The following is a 17,410-nucleotide window of genomic DNA, read 5'->3' as shown; positions in this document are numbered from 1 at the left end:
TGGGAGGAGGGGAGAGGGCAGGTGAGGGGGGCATGAGTGAACCTTGCTCTCATCAGATTTGGCCTGAGGGGGAATACCATACATACTCAGTTGGGTATCTTACCCCACAGGAAAGAAGAGGGAGGAAGATAAAAAAAAAATAAAAATAAAATAAAAGGCGGGGGGATGATGGAGGGGAGGGCAGATGGGGGTGGAGGTAATCAAAACAAACACTTTGGAAAGGGGACAGGGTCAAGGGAGAAAATTCAATAAAGCGGGATGGGTTGGGAAGGAGCAAAATGTAGTTAGCCTTTCACAACATGAGTATTGTGGAAGGGTTATACATAACAATACATGTGTGGCCTAGGTTGAATTGCTCAACTTCTTAGGGAGGGTGGGTAGGAAGGGAAGAGGGAAGAGAATTTGGAACTCAAAGTTTTAAAATCAGATGTTCAAAAACAAAAAAAATGTTTATATGCAACTAAAAAATAAGATACACAGGCAATGGGGTGTAGAAATTTATCTTGCCCTACAAGAAAGGAAGGGAAAAAGGGATGAGAGGGGAGGGGGGTGATAGAGGTGAGGGCTGACTGGGGAACAGGGCAACCAGAATATAAGCCATCTTGGAGTGGGGGGGGGAGGGTAGAAATGGGGAGAAAATTCGTAATTCAAAATGTTGTCAAAATCAATGCTGAAAACCAAATATGTTAAATAAATAAATTGCGTTAAAAAAAATAAATAAAAAGAATGAAAAAAAAAAAAAGAAAAGCAGATCAAAGAACCTGTACTAGTAGCCCACCTGTGTGCTGGGGTTATTGGCCATACACAAACAGAATCTCAACTAAATTTTCCCCTAAACACTTTCTCAAAGAAGTACAGAATTATTTAAGCTAGAAGAGAATTTCTATGTAGTTATGGAAACCACTAAAATCCTACTCATGTACCTCTTAATTGCATGGAAGTACACCTCTCTTCTAATTTTTTTCTATAATTATGAACTTAATAACAAGCACAAACATTTATTAATATAAAGAGAACAAAAAAGAGGATTACATATGAAAACGAACTTTAGTTATGCATACTTTGTTTTTTAAAAGTATATGTTATGTGTATGGATCTCTCTCATTCTCTCTCTCTCTCTATATATAATATATATATATATTATATATATATATGTATTATGTAGTGACTATGTAGTGACTAACTCTCATAAATGTTTCCAGAACTTTTTTCCTTCTGTGTATTTTTTAAAAATTTACTTATTAATTACACTAACTTGTACTCTCTGTAGAAATATACCCAAGCAAAATCAATTGATACATTTACTTTGATAATTTGTTTCTCGTTCTGTACTAACTTACCCTCTTTGTTGAAGCTTGTCTAACCCATTTGTAATGAACAAATACAGCCAGGCAAAGGAAACCCACTTGTTTCATGTACCCGAAAGTGTATTTTTCAATCCTTTCATTTAGTTCATTAGCTCTCTGTGGAGAAGCAAGAGGCATACTTCATCGTGAATGTTTTGGTTGTGATTAGTCACCTGATATGATCAGAATTCTGAAGTTTCAAAATTGTTTTCCTTTACATTATTTTGGACAGAGTCCAAATTATTCTGTCTCTGATTATTTATTCTGCCTCATTTTACACATTTTCCTAGTTTTCTCTGAATAAAAAAATGGATGAGGAACTAATCAACAAGCTTTTATTAAGCTCTTTATACTTTTGCTGGGAGTACAGTCATAAATTAAATAGTCCTTGCCCTAAAGGACTTCATTCTTTTGTGGAAACAACATGTACACATATAAGCATATGCAAAGTTAATGCAGGGTAATTGAGGGGAATAGGGTAATAGGGTATAGGGGTAACAGCTGCTGTTAACATCAGGAAAATCTTTACATAGATGGTAGCATTCAAGCTAAACTTTGAAAGAAAAACTTTGTCCACTCTCTACAACTTCTTGGGGACTTGAACATCCATCCATATTGACTATTCCTCAAACATCCTAACCACTCTCCTCAAACCTACTCATTTCCCAAGAGCTACTCCTCTACCTCACCTCAGCCACACACTAAGACAATGATACCCTTTATCTTGCCATCCCCCACAAATGTACCACCTCTAGGTTTAAGTGTTGTGAATTATCCTCATTCAGCTATTATCCAACCATAATTTATTTCTACTTCTCCCTCTGCCTTCCTTATCAAACCCTGCTATTTTTTTAAATTCTTTTTTTTTTTTTGGAGGGAGAAAGGCAGGGCAGTTGGGGTTAAGTGATTTGCCCAAGGTCACACAGGTAGTAAGTGTGTCAAGTGTCTGAGGCTGAATTTGAACTCAGGTCCTCTTGACCCTAGGGGCTGACTCACTGCGCCACCTAGCTGCCCCCAAACCCTGCTCTGTTAACACCATCACCTTCATTCCCTTGACCCCTCAGTTCTTTCTCAGGCCAACACCTTTGCACTAGCCATTTTCTCTTCTTTTTGCTATATTGACCTCTTGGCAAATCAGTTCAGCTCTATAGTGTCTCTTTTCTTGAATACCTAGCCCCATTATCATATTGCTGTTTGTGTCCTGCCAAGCCTCAGCCTTATGTGACTCCTACCATCTGCTGCTATCACTCTTATATGTATATAGTTGAACGAAAGTGGAGAAAATCACGCAGCCATTCTTATTGGGCCACTACAAATTGCTTTTACACAACCTCAACTTGGCCCTCACTGCTGCTAGGCAATCTTACTTTACCTCCCTTATGAACTCACTATCCCTCTCTCTACAGTGGCTCTTCCAGACTATTTGGTTCCTCCTCAAATGAGGAAGGAAACCTCCCATGGCTCCCTATACTCCTACTTTCTCAGCTGAGTACCTTGACTCATATTTTTATAAAAAAAATTGAGGCCATTCTCTTTGAGCTCCTTCTCTCCTCTCCCTTATCTCATGTCACTCATATGCCCTTTGCCACTATTTCCTCCTTCACCACTCTCTCACATGAAGTATACTTCTTACCAAGGCTATCTCTTCTACCTACACAAATGATACCATTTCATCCTGTCTCCTCCAACAACTGCCTCCCTGTTCCCTCTTTATCACTTATTTTCAATCTCTCCCTATATACTAGCTCCTTCCCTACTGCCTACAAATAAGCTCATGTCTTTCCATCTTCAAAATACCCTCACTTTATCCTTTCATCCTTGCTAATTATCATCTTATATCTCTTCTGCCCTTTGTAGCTAAATGCCTAGAAAAGGACATCTATAACCAGTACCTTCTTCATTCCATCAAAACTACTTCCTTTAAAATTACCAATGATCTCTTAATTGCCCAGTCCAAAAGCTTTTTCTCAGCCCACATTCTCCTTGACCTCTCTGCTAACTTTGACATTGTTGAGTACTCTCTTCTCCTTGACACTCTCTTCTCTCTAGGTTTTCAGGATATCACTCTCTTCCTGGTTCTCCTTCTGTGTGGACCTCCTACGGACCAATCATTCTCAATCTCCTTTGGTGGATTTTTATCCCTGTCACTTCCTCTAAGTGATATGGGTATCCCATAGAATTCTTTGCTGGGCCTCTTCTCTTCTCCCTCTTTATTACCTCACTTCATAATCTCAGCTTTCGTGGATTTAGTTATCATCTCTAGGCTGATGATTCTCCAATCTACCTATCCTGCCCTAAGTTCTCTGATTACCTTCAGTCTTACATCTCTAACTTCCTCTCAGACATTTCAGACTGGGTGTAGTAGACATTTAGACTCAGCATGTCCAAAACTGAGCTGCTAATTTTTTCCTTTTTTTATTCCCCCCACCTCCATCCTAATTTCTTTATTACTGTTGAGGGCAATACCACCTTTTTTAATCTCTCAGGCTTGCAACTAACCTAGGTGACATCTTCAACTCTATACCCTCATCCCTCTTATGTAATCTATTAGTGATGCCTTTTGATTTTACCTTTGGAGTGTTTATCCTCTCTTTTGTCCTCAGACACTGCCATCACTCTGTCATAGGCCCTCATTAACTCATGCCTGGTCTATTGCGGTAGCCTGCCGCTAGGTAGGTTCATCCTCCCTTTAACTGCTAATGATTATCCTAAAGTGCAGGTCTGACCAGACCCCCCCCCCCCCCCAACCACCATTGAGTAAACTCCATTGGTTCTTTTTGCCTCTAGAATCAAAATCCTTTGACAGTCGAAGCCCTTTGTAACTTAGGACCCTCCCATCTTTCCAGTCTATTTATATCTTAGAACCTGCTTCTTTGATCTAGTGAAACTGGCCTCCTTCCTATTCCTTGAACTGTATACTGCATTTCTTGTTTCTGGGTATTTTCTCTGATCATGTTCCATACCTGGAATGTTCTCTGTCCTCATCTCTGCTGACTGAATTCCCTTTCCTTTAAGGCCTCACTGAAATCCCATATTATATAGGAAGATTTTAACCTCTCTTAATTCTAGTGCCTGCCCACTTTAAAATTCCTATTCATCTTGTATATAGCTTATTATATATGTGTCTGTATATACATACATATATACATATGCATATATGTGTGTGTGTGTGTGTGTGTGTGTGTGTATATATATATATATATATATATATGTGAATATATATGTGTGTTTGTGTGTGTATTTGTTAATTGTCCTCTCCCATTAGATTGTGACTTCCTTGAGGTCAAGGACTATCTTTTGCCTCTTTTTTGTGTCCCTAGTATTTAGTACAGTACCTGGCAAGTGGTAGGTTCTCAATGTTTATGTACTGACTGTTGACTAAGTGCTACAAATAAAAGCAAAAAGAAAGATAGGAGACTCCCGAAGGAGCTTATTTTTTAAAGAGGGAAGACAACACATAATAGATGAAAGGGAGTTAGTTGTTTAGAATAAAATTTTGCACTTATAAGACATTTTTATGTTTAAAAATGCTTTATCTACATTAAGTAATTATTACAGGTCATTATTCCCATTTCACAGATGAGGAAACTGAAGCTCAGAGATTTAAATTACTTACTCATGGTCACCCAGCCAGTAAATGCCATGGTTGGATTTGTAACTGTTTTCAAGACTTCAGGTCTTGTATTCAATCTACGATATTATGCTGATACTGTTATTAGAAAGCAAGTGTTAATTCTTGCTCCTAGCTGTAATGCCTCTCTGGTACATATATTCTTTTTACTTCTGTAAGTTTTATTGTTATTACATGATAGTCATTTTCATATAATACTCAGCTTGTTCTTGTCATTCCCTAGATTTCCAACTCTACCTTGTAACAAAGCAAAAACAACCAATATTTTGACCATTTCTAAAATTGTAGTCAATTTTTGAGCACAGTTATGACCAGGCAACCTTTTGCCCAGAGTCCTCCTCCCCTCTACTAAGGACTTTGTTATCTTTATTCAGGAGTCCTTGTTGGTATTTTCAGTTACTCAGAGTTTGGCTTTCTTTTACTGATCTTCTCACTTAACATTTGGTACATAATATTGTTAACAAGAAAAACAGGTAATTATTATGATTGTCAGTTATTCCTTATATAGAAAGGAAAAAAGATTTAAATCAGGATGATGCAATTTTAAGTCTAGTTTTCCAGTGGATCTACGATCTTATCAGTTCCCCTCAGCAATACAGATTATAATATTTCTGAACTGGCTCATCTCATGTGACTTTTTCATCTTCTCCCAAAGTTCATAACAGAGGATCTATTTGACTTTTTTCAGGGCTGTCTGGTCTTTTGACATTGAGGAGATGCCAAGGGAGTCAGAGACTTTTCATTCCTTATTCTTCCTACTTGATAGGTGTCGATCCAATCTTCTTCCATTGTACATTTATTACATTCCATCCTTTCCCCTGCTTCTTCTGTATAGTTCTTTCTTTGAAATATTTTACAGTCTCCTTATAGCCACCATGTTCCATTTTACTGTTTTCACTGGCTTTCCCCATGCCCAGAATTCTCTGTCTCATCTCTACCTCCTGGCTTCCTTCAGGTCTTGGCTATAGTCCCACTTTCTGTAGGAAGCCTTTTCTAGTCCTTCTTAATCTTAGTTCCTACATTTTTAGGTTGTGTCTAATTTATCCTTTGCATATCTTGTTTGTGCATAGTAGTTTGCATGATGTTGTCTTTCCCATTAGACTGTGAGCTCCTTGAGGACTGGAAGTGTTTTTTACCTTTCTTTGTATCCCTAGCGCTTTGCACAGTGCCTGGAACATAGTACAGCATCTTGTGTCGATTTGTTGTATAGTTCACTGCCATACATCACTAAAAGAATGTTAGTGTTAAAAAGATGTATCAGAATCTCAGAGGAAAGCATCAGTTAGTAAAAGAACTTTAAATGATTTCTCAAAATCCTACTCTGCCCTCCTTTTGTTCAAGTAAGGGCATTTATGACTTCAGACACTTATTGTGTGACCCTGGGCAAATCATTTAACTTCTGCTTCAGTTTCTTCAACTGTAGAATAGAAATGTTAACACTAGCACCTACCTCCCAATGTTGTCAGGATCAGATGAGATAATAATTATAAAGCACTTGTCATAGTACCTGACATATAATAAACACTATATAAATGTTAGGTATTATTTCTTACTCAGCTTATTTTCTGTTTGCCATGTCTGTTCACAATATGAACACTTGTGGATATCCCTGTGGATACTTTAGACTAAATTATTTTGAGTGATTATGGATCTCAACTAGGAGGCTCGACAGTGCTCTGGGGCTTGATGAAATCAGTACTGTTTTAGCTACAGTTAGGAGAATTTGGAAAACCTCTTCATTTATAGGAAGTTCCTTTTCAACTGGACTCTGTGCTGGATTTTGTGTGACACTGACAAATACATGACCTCTTCTCTGCCCAGCTTCATATTGATAATGCTGTGGTTATCACACTATCTTTCATGTTGTATATTTAAAAAAAAATTGGTTAGCTTCGAAATATATATGAGAGATTCCTTGTTGGAAGAGTGCTTTTAATGTGACATTTCCTTATGAATCAGATGCTTTTTTTGTAGCCAATACATAATTAGCACTTTAGGGGTGAAGCAGTCAGTTATAGTAGAAAGAACACTGGTTTTAGAGGCAAAGGACCCATGTTCAAATCCCATCACTAGCACATACTACCTGCATTTCAATTTCTTCATCTTATAAAATGAAGCATAGGAATTTATGGTCTCTGAGAATTCTGTCAGCTCTCTTTGTCTTTTCTGGGATCTGGTATGATCAATATCTTTCAGTTAATTGTGTGATAAAAAAGCTGAAGTCTTTTGTGGATTTTCACTTGTTTTTCTTCTGTCAATTTTCCTCTAGTACAATTATCAAAGATGCCTTCCATTTGTATAGATTATTGGTAATTCTTTTATTGGTAATAATAATGATCAGACAAAGGCTACAAACAAACACTTCTCAAAATAAGAATTACAAATGATTTACTACCCTATGAAAGCAAAATCCAAATCATTTATAATAAGAGAAATGAACTCTGAGGTTTCACCTCACAACCAGCAAATTGCCAAAGATAACAAAAGATAAGATATAGTTAATGCTGGAAAGAATTACAGAAAAACATGCACACTAATACATTGTTGGTGGAGCTATGAATTAGTACAGATATTCTGGAAAGCAGTTTGAAGTTTTGCAAATAAAATGGCTGATATGTCAATTCCACTGTCAGTAGTGGAATCCTAGATTCCACTATTGGACCTATACCCCAAGGAGGTTCTTGACAACAATAAAATATATACTAATGCACCAAAATATTTATAGCAACATTTTTTTTGTAGCAGCAAAAACTAGAAACAAAAGTAGATTATAGAGGTAAATTGATGAAGAACCTCTCTGTTCTCTATTAAGAAATGTATTTATGGGGGAAGGTATTATATACACATGCATAAATATATATCACATTTTGTCAAGTATCCTTTGTGAAATTGTGGAATTTAATAAAAATGTAAAAAGAATAATTACAAATTCAATTTTTGACATGAATTTTCTTGCTACAACTTTTGGTTCATTTTTGGAAATTTTACTTTAAAATGTTTTCTCGTCTAATGAAAATATTATTCTTGGGTGTCAGCGAGCCGTTAATCATTAAATCTGATAGGTGAGAAAGTTGAAGACTCAGAAAATAGTATTTGAAGTTTTTTCAGTTGTTGCTGTGGTCATTCTCTCCTACCAAGATTTCTGGAACGTTGGTTTCCTGGATGTCTTTCTACCTCCCTGCTTTTCCTTAGTCTTATTTTATGTTTGATTATTCATCTCTCATGACCTAGCGTGTGTGTTCCTCTGAGCTTTGTTGTAGGCCCCGTCCAATCTATGTGTATCCTCAAATTATTACTTAAAGTGCGTGTGTGCGCGCTGGTGCTCTCTCTCTCTCTCTCTCTGTCTCTCTCTGTCTCTCTGTCTGTCTGTCTCTCTCTCTCTCTCTCTCGTTGGAGATACACTTTGTAGAGAAAAGTTTTTGGTCATTTTGTAAAAAGTATTTATAAGCTATTGTTATTCACAATTTTCTGTTTGGCTTTCAATTTTTCTTTATGTTGCTTTTTTCAGCAAGTAGATAATATTTAGTCTTGACTCATAAATTTTTGTGGAAAAATTGAGATGTTTAGGAAAAATGACATAATGACCAAATGGTTAGAAGATTCAGAATAAATAAACCTTATTTATTGTGATTTACATGAACTGTTCATCCACAAATAGACTAAAGGGAAATTGGTGCTTGCTAAAGAATATATAGTTTAAATTATAACTTTGGTTTATGAAAGACAAGCTAGTATGATAAGGGGATTGTTTCAAAGCATATTATATCTAAATGCCAATTTTATGCCTCTGTCAATGCTTTCTTATACATTTGCATATTCTATTTTCAATTAACTATTGCTACTGAAAGGACATAATCCAAAAAGAAATTTTAAATGCCTCATCTCCTGCCTTAAAAAATATTTCAGTTTGAATTGTACCTGTAATTAAGGAAGAAAACTGAGCCCTAGGAGCTAGGTAGGACTTCCAGCTATTGATCTGTGTAAACCCAGCTTACACTGTCAAGGGAGAAACAATCAACTGCTGAGCTGCTTTGTCACTGACATAAGCTGAGGGAGGATTTTTTTGTCTATACTGTTTATACACCAGTCTATAGACCTGCTGGCTGGTTGAATTTTAAAGAGTGCGGAGGTTTAAAGACTTGTCCCCTGAGGGATGCTCCTGCCAGTTGGGAAGCGAGCTGAGGCTGTTTCGCAGAAGTTATGTGCATGTGTGTTAGTTGGGACGAAGATAAAAAGGGGGAGGGGTGGGAATTTGAGTAATGAATGGAGAAGCAATAGAGTTTATTTGAGTTTCAAAACTGATACATGAGGTATTATAATTTGTACATATTTCTATTAAAGTGTAGGATTTTAGGCACCCATGGGTTTTAAAAATGTGTTTCATAACTCAATATTGAATACATAGTGTATAATGTTCACCTCTAGTTAAATCTTCCCAATATGATAAACATGACTTTTGTAGTTACTGCATTAAATAATCTATAAATAAGAATGATTAGCAAAATGAAAAATTTCATTTTCATTTTGTTTAGCATAAGTAGAGGAATAACAAGTGATTGAATGAAATCTTCTTTGATATAACTTTATTAATATTTTACTACAGTAGCAATTTTTGTACAAGTTTTGTTTGTTTTGATTATTTACACTGTTATATCCATGGCAAAACTGCTAGCAGGGTCCTCTGAGGATATTTTTTGTCTTTGTCCCTCTCATAAAGGGATTTTCACAATCAAGACAGTGTCCTGCTATGAAGATGGCATATTGTCTTTTACTTTGGCTTATTCTTTCTGTCTTAGTAAGTTAAATATGTTGATACAAATTCCCGTGGTACTAGAATTGTAACTTAATAATGGGTAACTTTATGGTAATATCTTGAAATAGTCTCTTAAAATAAACTGCATTTTGTACATCAGAACACTTCAGTTGATCCTCATTTTTGTAATTTTTTTCCAAATGCACACTTTATTGATAAAGAGGTTGGGAATAGATAAGTTTTCAGGACACTATACACAGATTGTTTTTTTGCTTTATTGAAACAAATATTAAAAACCCAGTACTTTACTCTAGATTAATATGTAGTCCTGAAAGGATGTTTAAAGATTATAGAGATAGAGATGTTTTTCTGTCTCTGAACTATCTTTATCTCTAAAACATGAATTAATTTTTGGGTATTTTGTTAGGAAATATGGAAATATTCCTCTTTTTTGTATTGCCACTTTATTGGTAATTATTTGTATTTTGCTGCATTTGCCTGATGGACTTGTTTTTTCTTATCTTTAATTCTCATTTTTGTAGTTTTCAGCTAATGTGTGGCTATTTTCTTCATTTTAATGAAAACATTTTAATTTGTTGCTAAGCTTCTTTAACAAAATTACACAAGATAGAAATACTGTACTATTTATTTCAATTGTCTGCATTATGACTTCTTTTTTAAGAGTGAGATTTGTAAAGAACTTAGTTGTTAAGCTTTATCAAGGGGTTAACTATGTAAATGCCTTTTTTTTAAACCAGTGGAAGATCTTTTTTAAACATTTGACTGAGAAACATGTAGAGTTGTTATACCTCTCAGTAATTCATTCTGCTGCCAACTTCATTCCCCTTTCTCTGCCTGCATTTTAATTGAAACAACATTTATATTTTTGAGCCAGGATCTGTCAGAAGTCCCTGTGGCTAGTCTGTGGTACAAGTAGCAGCAGACGTGGCTTACCCATATGGTGCGGTGCTTCTTGTAAAATCCATATGGCCTTGTTGAAGGGAATCCCAGCGGGGATGTGAAGGGTGTTAATACCCTTCAGGCCAGGCCTTTCCCTCCTGGGGCTTCCATGGCATTGTCTTTGCAATCTGCCAAAGCACAAACATAATTCCTTTTTAATAATCAATTATTTTAGGCTAGGAATTTGTGCTGTAGTTCTTGGGGGGTGTGTGTGTGTGTGTGTGGAAATCTGTGTGTGTGTGTGTGTGTGTATAATTATTATATATAGATGTGTATATATATGTGTTAAACTTGTTTTTTATAGAAGACATCATAGAAGAAAATGTTAATTGTAAAATTTTTAAAAGGTTGATTAAAATTTGTTTTTATTTGTATTTTTAGGAAGTACTACAGAGTGTGCCAAAATTCTGTTTCCCTTTTGACATTGAAAGGTACAGTATAATTAATTGAAGTAATTTTTGCCTTATAGTAGTATGTTTTAAAAGCTATTCCCCTCACATTTCAGTAAAAAACAATTTTCATTACCATGTAGTATTTAGTTAACAAAACTTTTAAATGAAGTAATCAGTATTATGGATTAAGGTACTATCAAATATTGTCTTATTCTCTTCCTTCACAAACCGGTGTGGAAGTGTTTGGTTTTTTTGGTCAGTTCCTCCCATTTTCCCCCTTTGTTCTTCAGAACATGTAAATGCTAGTGGAAACATTTTAATATGCTCTTGATTAAAACCTTAGAATTAGGTCTTTTGATACAGATCTATAGATCCTACTTTCTGTCTTACTTGTGTCTATCTGAAAACCCCATCTGTGTAATATAAAGCTTGAAGATAGTTGTCTACTAACAATAGCTTTATGGAAAGAGTTCATTGTACTAGGGGAAAAAAATCTAACAGGTTTGAAATTCTCTTGTTTGTGGTTCACTGAACAAATAGTAGCTGAAGTATTGAATAACTATCAGGTTGGAATTTCTTCTGAGTGTCCTGTAGTTCCTGATATAAAAATCAGATCATTTGTTAGTTTCTTTTTGATTTGCATACATTGTTAGCAAGTTATTCTGAAATCAGCATTATATTTTAGTGAAGTGATGATAGATTGTTAAGACACTTGGGTTTTTAAGATTTGCTGTATTATTGACAAATCCTTATGTTATTAGCTTTAAGAGACTCAGTGGATTCTTAAGAAGTTTGAAGGAAAAGTCCTCCTGCTGACCATGCACATATTCCTTAAGAAATATCATGAAAAATGTAAAGAGAAAAGCAATGAAATGAAGCTATGGTAATTGGATATACATTGTCTTTAATGAAGTTGTTTATATAACTTTTAAAAAGCAGACTATAGCATTCCTTAAATTGTGTGGTATTTGCAGTGGTTAAACTTATAGTATGCAAGCTTAAACCATTTGGGAGCACCGTTGCACCAATAGCAATATCACTCCTTTTTAGAATTCATTTAAGCACTTCAAAACCAAAATTCAAGTGCCATGGGTATTCAGTTTTGTAATATGGAGTCAGGTAAGGTTCTATTACTGCCCTCCAGTGGCAAGAATGTAGTCAATAGAATTTGAGAGAGAGAGAAAGAGATTTACAAATAACACTATACACATGTATGCATTTATTATGTGACATAAAATACAGTTTCAGTTCAACTATATTATACCTTTGATATAGTAAGCATAGCTACTTATTATGCATACAATTATATAATTTATCTTATGCATTAGGTTAAATTGTTCATAACTTCATTTTCTGTACGAAGTGAGTTTAGTTTATTTTTAGACACCTGTATTTCAGTAACATCGAAGTAACTCAGTAGAGGTTTTTGAAAATATGCTAATTACAATTTCCAGTTGTTGGTTTTAATAAGTTAGATTTTTGCAGGACTTTTTGTGTCAAAAGAAGGAATTGTGCTTTTTAAAATTGGAGAGTTTTCTTTCTACAAATCATGGGATATTAATGAAGAATAAAGCAATATTCCTTTGAACTCTTCATGTACTATGAAATGTCACTTTTAGATGTAAGGGAAGGCTATTCAGCTAGGAATTGAATATTCCACTGGTTACTGATTAATTACTGGTCAGTTAAGGACTTGGATGAATGAAATGACTGTTGGTACAATGCTTGTAAATAAGGTTGAAATGTCATTAAAAAGAACAAAAAGGAGGGAGAATATTTGCATATGTAGAGGAGATATGTACTGGAAAAATCTTTTTGAGGACACTGACGGATCAATTCACAAAGCATCCGATGGGGGGAGGAGGAAGAGGAGGGAGCAGAATCTTGCACTTCTAAATGAATTGGTCCCAGAATTAAATAGGAGCATTAGAGCAGTCTAGATTGCTTTTGGAAATTATAAACCTGCTTTAATGGCCCCCGAATTTTCAGAAAGCCCACACACTAGTGGTATTATGTGACTACGATTTACAGAACATCCCATTCCAACTCATCCATTATATATTATTACTCCATCAAACATGCTTTACTTCCCATTTTCTCAAATTATTCATTTCCAGTGATGTACGCCTTCACCCTACTTCAGCTACATACAAAGATGGGTCAGTTCTCTGATCTTATTATCACCTAAGTATTCTCCTGTTATATCATGATCTCTGAATGTATTTATCTGATGATAATTTTTCATCATTCCATTTTTCTTTCTGTTTAATGACCCCTAAAACTATTTCTACCTCTCAGTTCTTTCCTACACCATCACCTGTAGGCTACACTCTCCTCCTTTCCCCATCTTGACCCCTTAGTGAACCAGTTTAGCTTTATACTATCATCTTCTCTTGAGTCCTTTGCCCCTTTATGCAGTAGTTAATCCTGCTCTACCATGCCCCAGCCATAGATTACTCCTACCACTGGCTGCTTTCACTCCTCTTCACATGCAACTGATTGAAGCAGAAAATTGTTAAACTGTACTGATCACAAGAGGGTGCTAGCAAATGTTTAACAACTAACGCTCTTGGGGGGAAATGTACACATATACTTTTGAATTTAATCAGTATTTATTATTTTTCATCACTTTGTCAAGTCTAGACAGTCAGCAGAACAATAAATCAGTCCCTGACTTGTAAGCATTTGCCAACTTCAGAGGTGCAAATGCTCACATTAAATTAATAAAAATTTAACACTCAGCTCTTATGAGCCAGTTTGAGTTGGCTTCAGAACACCCCTGTCTTCTGCATCCACTACCCATGTATGCACATAATCTCACTGGACCCTCATTGTAGCAATGTAATGTTTTTACACCTCCCTAATCAATTCATTATCTCACTCACCAGAATGACTTTTTCAGAACTTTCCATCTCTCCTCAAACCTCACATGGCTCCTACCGTCCCCACACCCTCCACCAATGTTTTCACTGAGAAACTTGATACTTATTACACTAAAAAAATTGAGAAACTTAATATTGATTACACTGAAAAAATTCAGTGATACCTACTTTTCCCCACTCCTTCATCTCACATTACTTATGTATAGTCCCCTCCTGTGTCACATGAATAGTAGGCCTTCATGTTTTCAAGGTAAACCCCACTGCAAGCACAAGTAATCTCCTTCTGTTCTGTCTACTTCAGCAGATTGACCACTCTTATTTCTGTTCTTTCACTGATCTGTAAGGGCTTCCTGTGTCCTGATTCCTTGCTTCCTACAAACATAAATCCATGTCTCCTCATTCCTAAAAACCACTCACTTGATTAGTTCATCTCTTCCAGCGTTCATCCTTTATTTCTCCATTCTTTTGTAAATAAACTTCTTAAGAGGCTCATTTACAATCAGCTTCCACTTCCCTTGTTTTAAAATTCTACAGTTTGATTTCCAATCTCATCTCTCAACTAAAATTGTTCTCTCTTAAGACCTCTTAATTACCAAATATAATGTCCTTTTTTCAATCCTCATTCTGCTTGCCACCTCTGCATCCTTTGACACTTGTCAGTCACACTCTTCTTGTTACTCTACTCTCTCTAGGTTTTTGTGGCATTGCTCTCCCCTGGTTCTCCTTCTATCTATCTGATAGCTTGTTCTCAGTCTTTTTTTCTGCATCTTCATCCAGATCATGCCCAATAAATTTGAACACCCCACAGGGCTCTTTCCTGGGCCCTTTTCTTTTCATCTGTTATACTCTCTTGCTTGGTGATTTCATGAATTCCTATTGATTTAATCATCAAATTTATGTGGAAGATTCTCATAGTTGTCCAGCCCTAATCTATTTTCTGAATTCCAGTCTCACATCTCTGTATGCCTGTTGAACATCTCAAATTGGATGCTCCATAGGCCTTATATTTAATATGTTCAAAACTGAACTCATTATTTTTCCAACCCTACCCCCTAAGAAAGAAAAAAAATACCTTCCTTCTTCCTGACTTCTCTGTTACTATTGAGGGTACCACGATCTTCCCAGTCACTTGTTCAGGTTCTCAACCTAGATGTCTTTGACTTCTCATTCCATCCCAACCCCTGCCAATCTGTTGTGAAGTGCTGTTAATTCTACATTTGCAACATCTTTTGTATATGCCCACTTCTCTCTTTTGATGCTGCCTCAACCGTAGTGCCCTCGTGATCTGATGTCAATTTCTATTGCAATAATCATTTACTTGGTCTCGCTGAGTTTAGTTTCTCTTCACTCTAATTCTATTACAGCACATTTTTTGGTGATCATCACATGATTCTACTGTAGACTCAATGATTATTCCATCCATTGCAATATGTCATTTGTAGAGGATTCTGGGAAGAAGGTGGAGTAGGTCAGAAAATTCCAAGCTTTCCAAATTTCCACCGCAAACAAGACGAAATAGCACCTCATAGTGAATGTAGAGCATTAAAAACAAACTAGAATTGGGGCAGAACAGTGGTCCTCTTGGGACAGCCAGTCAATATTAGAAGAAAAATCATAGAACCAAAGTTTGGTCCTTGTGAAGTGTAAAACACCCCTAGGCTAGTTCTGCTGAAACAGCAAGCACAAGCCCTGCGGCTAGCTAGGTTGGTACATAACCTGGGCCCCAGCTGCGGGAATTTTCACCTCCCAGACGGTGTGGGCACAGTGTGTGGAGTTGGATATCTGAATGGGGAGAAGATTGGGGGAATTTCTGCTGATAAGGGATGCCAGGCCCAGCCACGCTGCCAAAATGTGGCTCTGAGCAAAAAGGAACCAGCACATGGGATGCTGCTGGCTGTGGGCACTGACAGGAGGGTGGAGTTCTTGGTTTCACATCCAGGCCAGAGGGGAGAACTGAAGGAGGATCCAAGGCCAGAGGCACCATCCCTCATACCACAGACCTAGGGGTGATTACAATAATAAGCTGCTACAAATAAAAAAAATGAGCAGGCAAAGGAGAGAGAATCCAACTATAGAAAGTTACTATAAGAATAGAGAATATTGGGGTTCATCTTCAGAGGAGCAAAAAAAGCTTCTTCTACCACAAAGAGTAATGTCAGATGGTCACCTGCCCGAAAAGAATTAATAGAACTTTAAAAATATTTTAAAAATAAAATGAAAGAGATTGGGAAAAATTAAAAAAAAAGAACAGGGGCGGGGGCCAAGATGGTGGTAGGAAAGCAGGGACTTGCTTAGGCTCTCTCCCAAATCCCTTCAAACACCTGTAAAAAAATGTCTCTGAACAAATTCTAGAGCTACAGAACCCATGAAATAACAGAGGGAAGCAGGTCTCCAGCTCAGGATGGCCAGAATGGTCACTGGGAAGGGTCTATCACACTGGGCTGGGAGCAGACCGGAGTGCAGCCCAGCGTGGGCCTCAGCAGGACAGACCAGGCGCTGAGGAGATTGGGCAGAGCAAGCTGTAGGGCCCTGAATCACTGAGCTGTGTCAGCTACCAGACTTCTCAAACCACAAACGCCAAAGACAACATAGCAGGTGGGTGAGAAAATTGCTGGATGGGGGTGAGAGGAGTGTGGAGTTGGCCCCAGCCCCGGGGGTGGCGGAGGTGGTGCAGCCTGGTGGCTGCAGCAGGAAGTTCCTGCGGCTGCTTCCAGAGCTCTGGCTGTGGTTGGTTCCAGCCCCAGGCCCACCCGGCAGGAGGAGTCAAGCTGTGGATCAGAGCAGGAATGCAGGGAGCACTTTGCTGGTGTAGAGGCAGGGTTCTCTTGCTTTGGCCTGCTTGGATCTGGGTTGCTGTCCTGGTTGGTGGTTCTTGGGGAGGGGATACGCTGGTGTGGCATAACTTGCCATGTAGAAGTAGCTCTAAAAACAGCAACGCAGTGTCCCTGAAGCTTGGGACAAAGCACTTGTCATTCTGAAGGCAGTCATACCCTGACAAAATCCTTAAGGGTTAAGTAGTTGTCTGGGAACATGGTCAGACTTTGAAAGACTCAGACTATTACATCTTTTTTGGTGACAAAGAAGATCAAAACATACAGCCGGAAGAAGTCAACAAAGTCAAAGAGCCCACATCAAAAGCTTCCAAGAAAAATATGAATTAGTCTCAGGCCATGGAAGAGCTCAAAAAAGATTTGGAAAGGCAAGTAAACGAAGTAAAGAAAAAAACTGGGAAGAGAAATGAGAGTGATGTGAGAAAATCATGAAAAACAAGTCAATGACTTGCTAAAGGAGATACAAAAAAATACTGAAGATAATAACACCTTAAAAAATAGACTAACTCAAATGGCAAAAGAGCTCCAAAAAGCCAATGAGGAGAAGAATGCCTTGAAAGGCAGAATAAGCCAAATGGAAAAGGAGGTCCAAAAGACCACTGAAGAAAATACTAC

General features: G+C 37.1%; 1 protein-coding gene across 1 annotated transcript in view; it reads left to right on the top strand.

Annotated features, from left to right (window-relative positions):
- DENND1B (DENN domain containing 1B) overlaps positions 1-17,410 on the top strand; it is a 388,444-nt gene that overhangs the window by 169,427 nt on the left and 201,607 nt on the right. Inside the window, exon 4 of the mRNA XM_036754915.1 lies at positions 11,072-11,121. Within this exon, the coding sequence (XP_036610810.1) occupies positions 11,072-11,121 (50 nt within the window). The remainder of the gene's footprint in view (positions 1-11,071; positions 11,122-17,410) is intronic.

The sequence above is a fragment of the Trichosurus vulpecula genome, chromosome 4, assembly GCF_011100635.1.
Source record: "Trichosurus vulpecula isolate mTriVul1 chromosome 4, mTriVul1.pri, whole genome shotgun sequence".
Taxonomy (NCBI): Eukaryota; Metazoa; Chordata; class Mammalia; order Diprotodontia; family Phalangeridae; genus Trichosurus; species Trichosurus vulpecula.
This window is presented reverse-complemented; position numbering and strand designations above follow the sequence as displayed.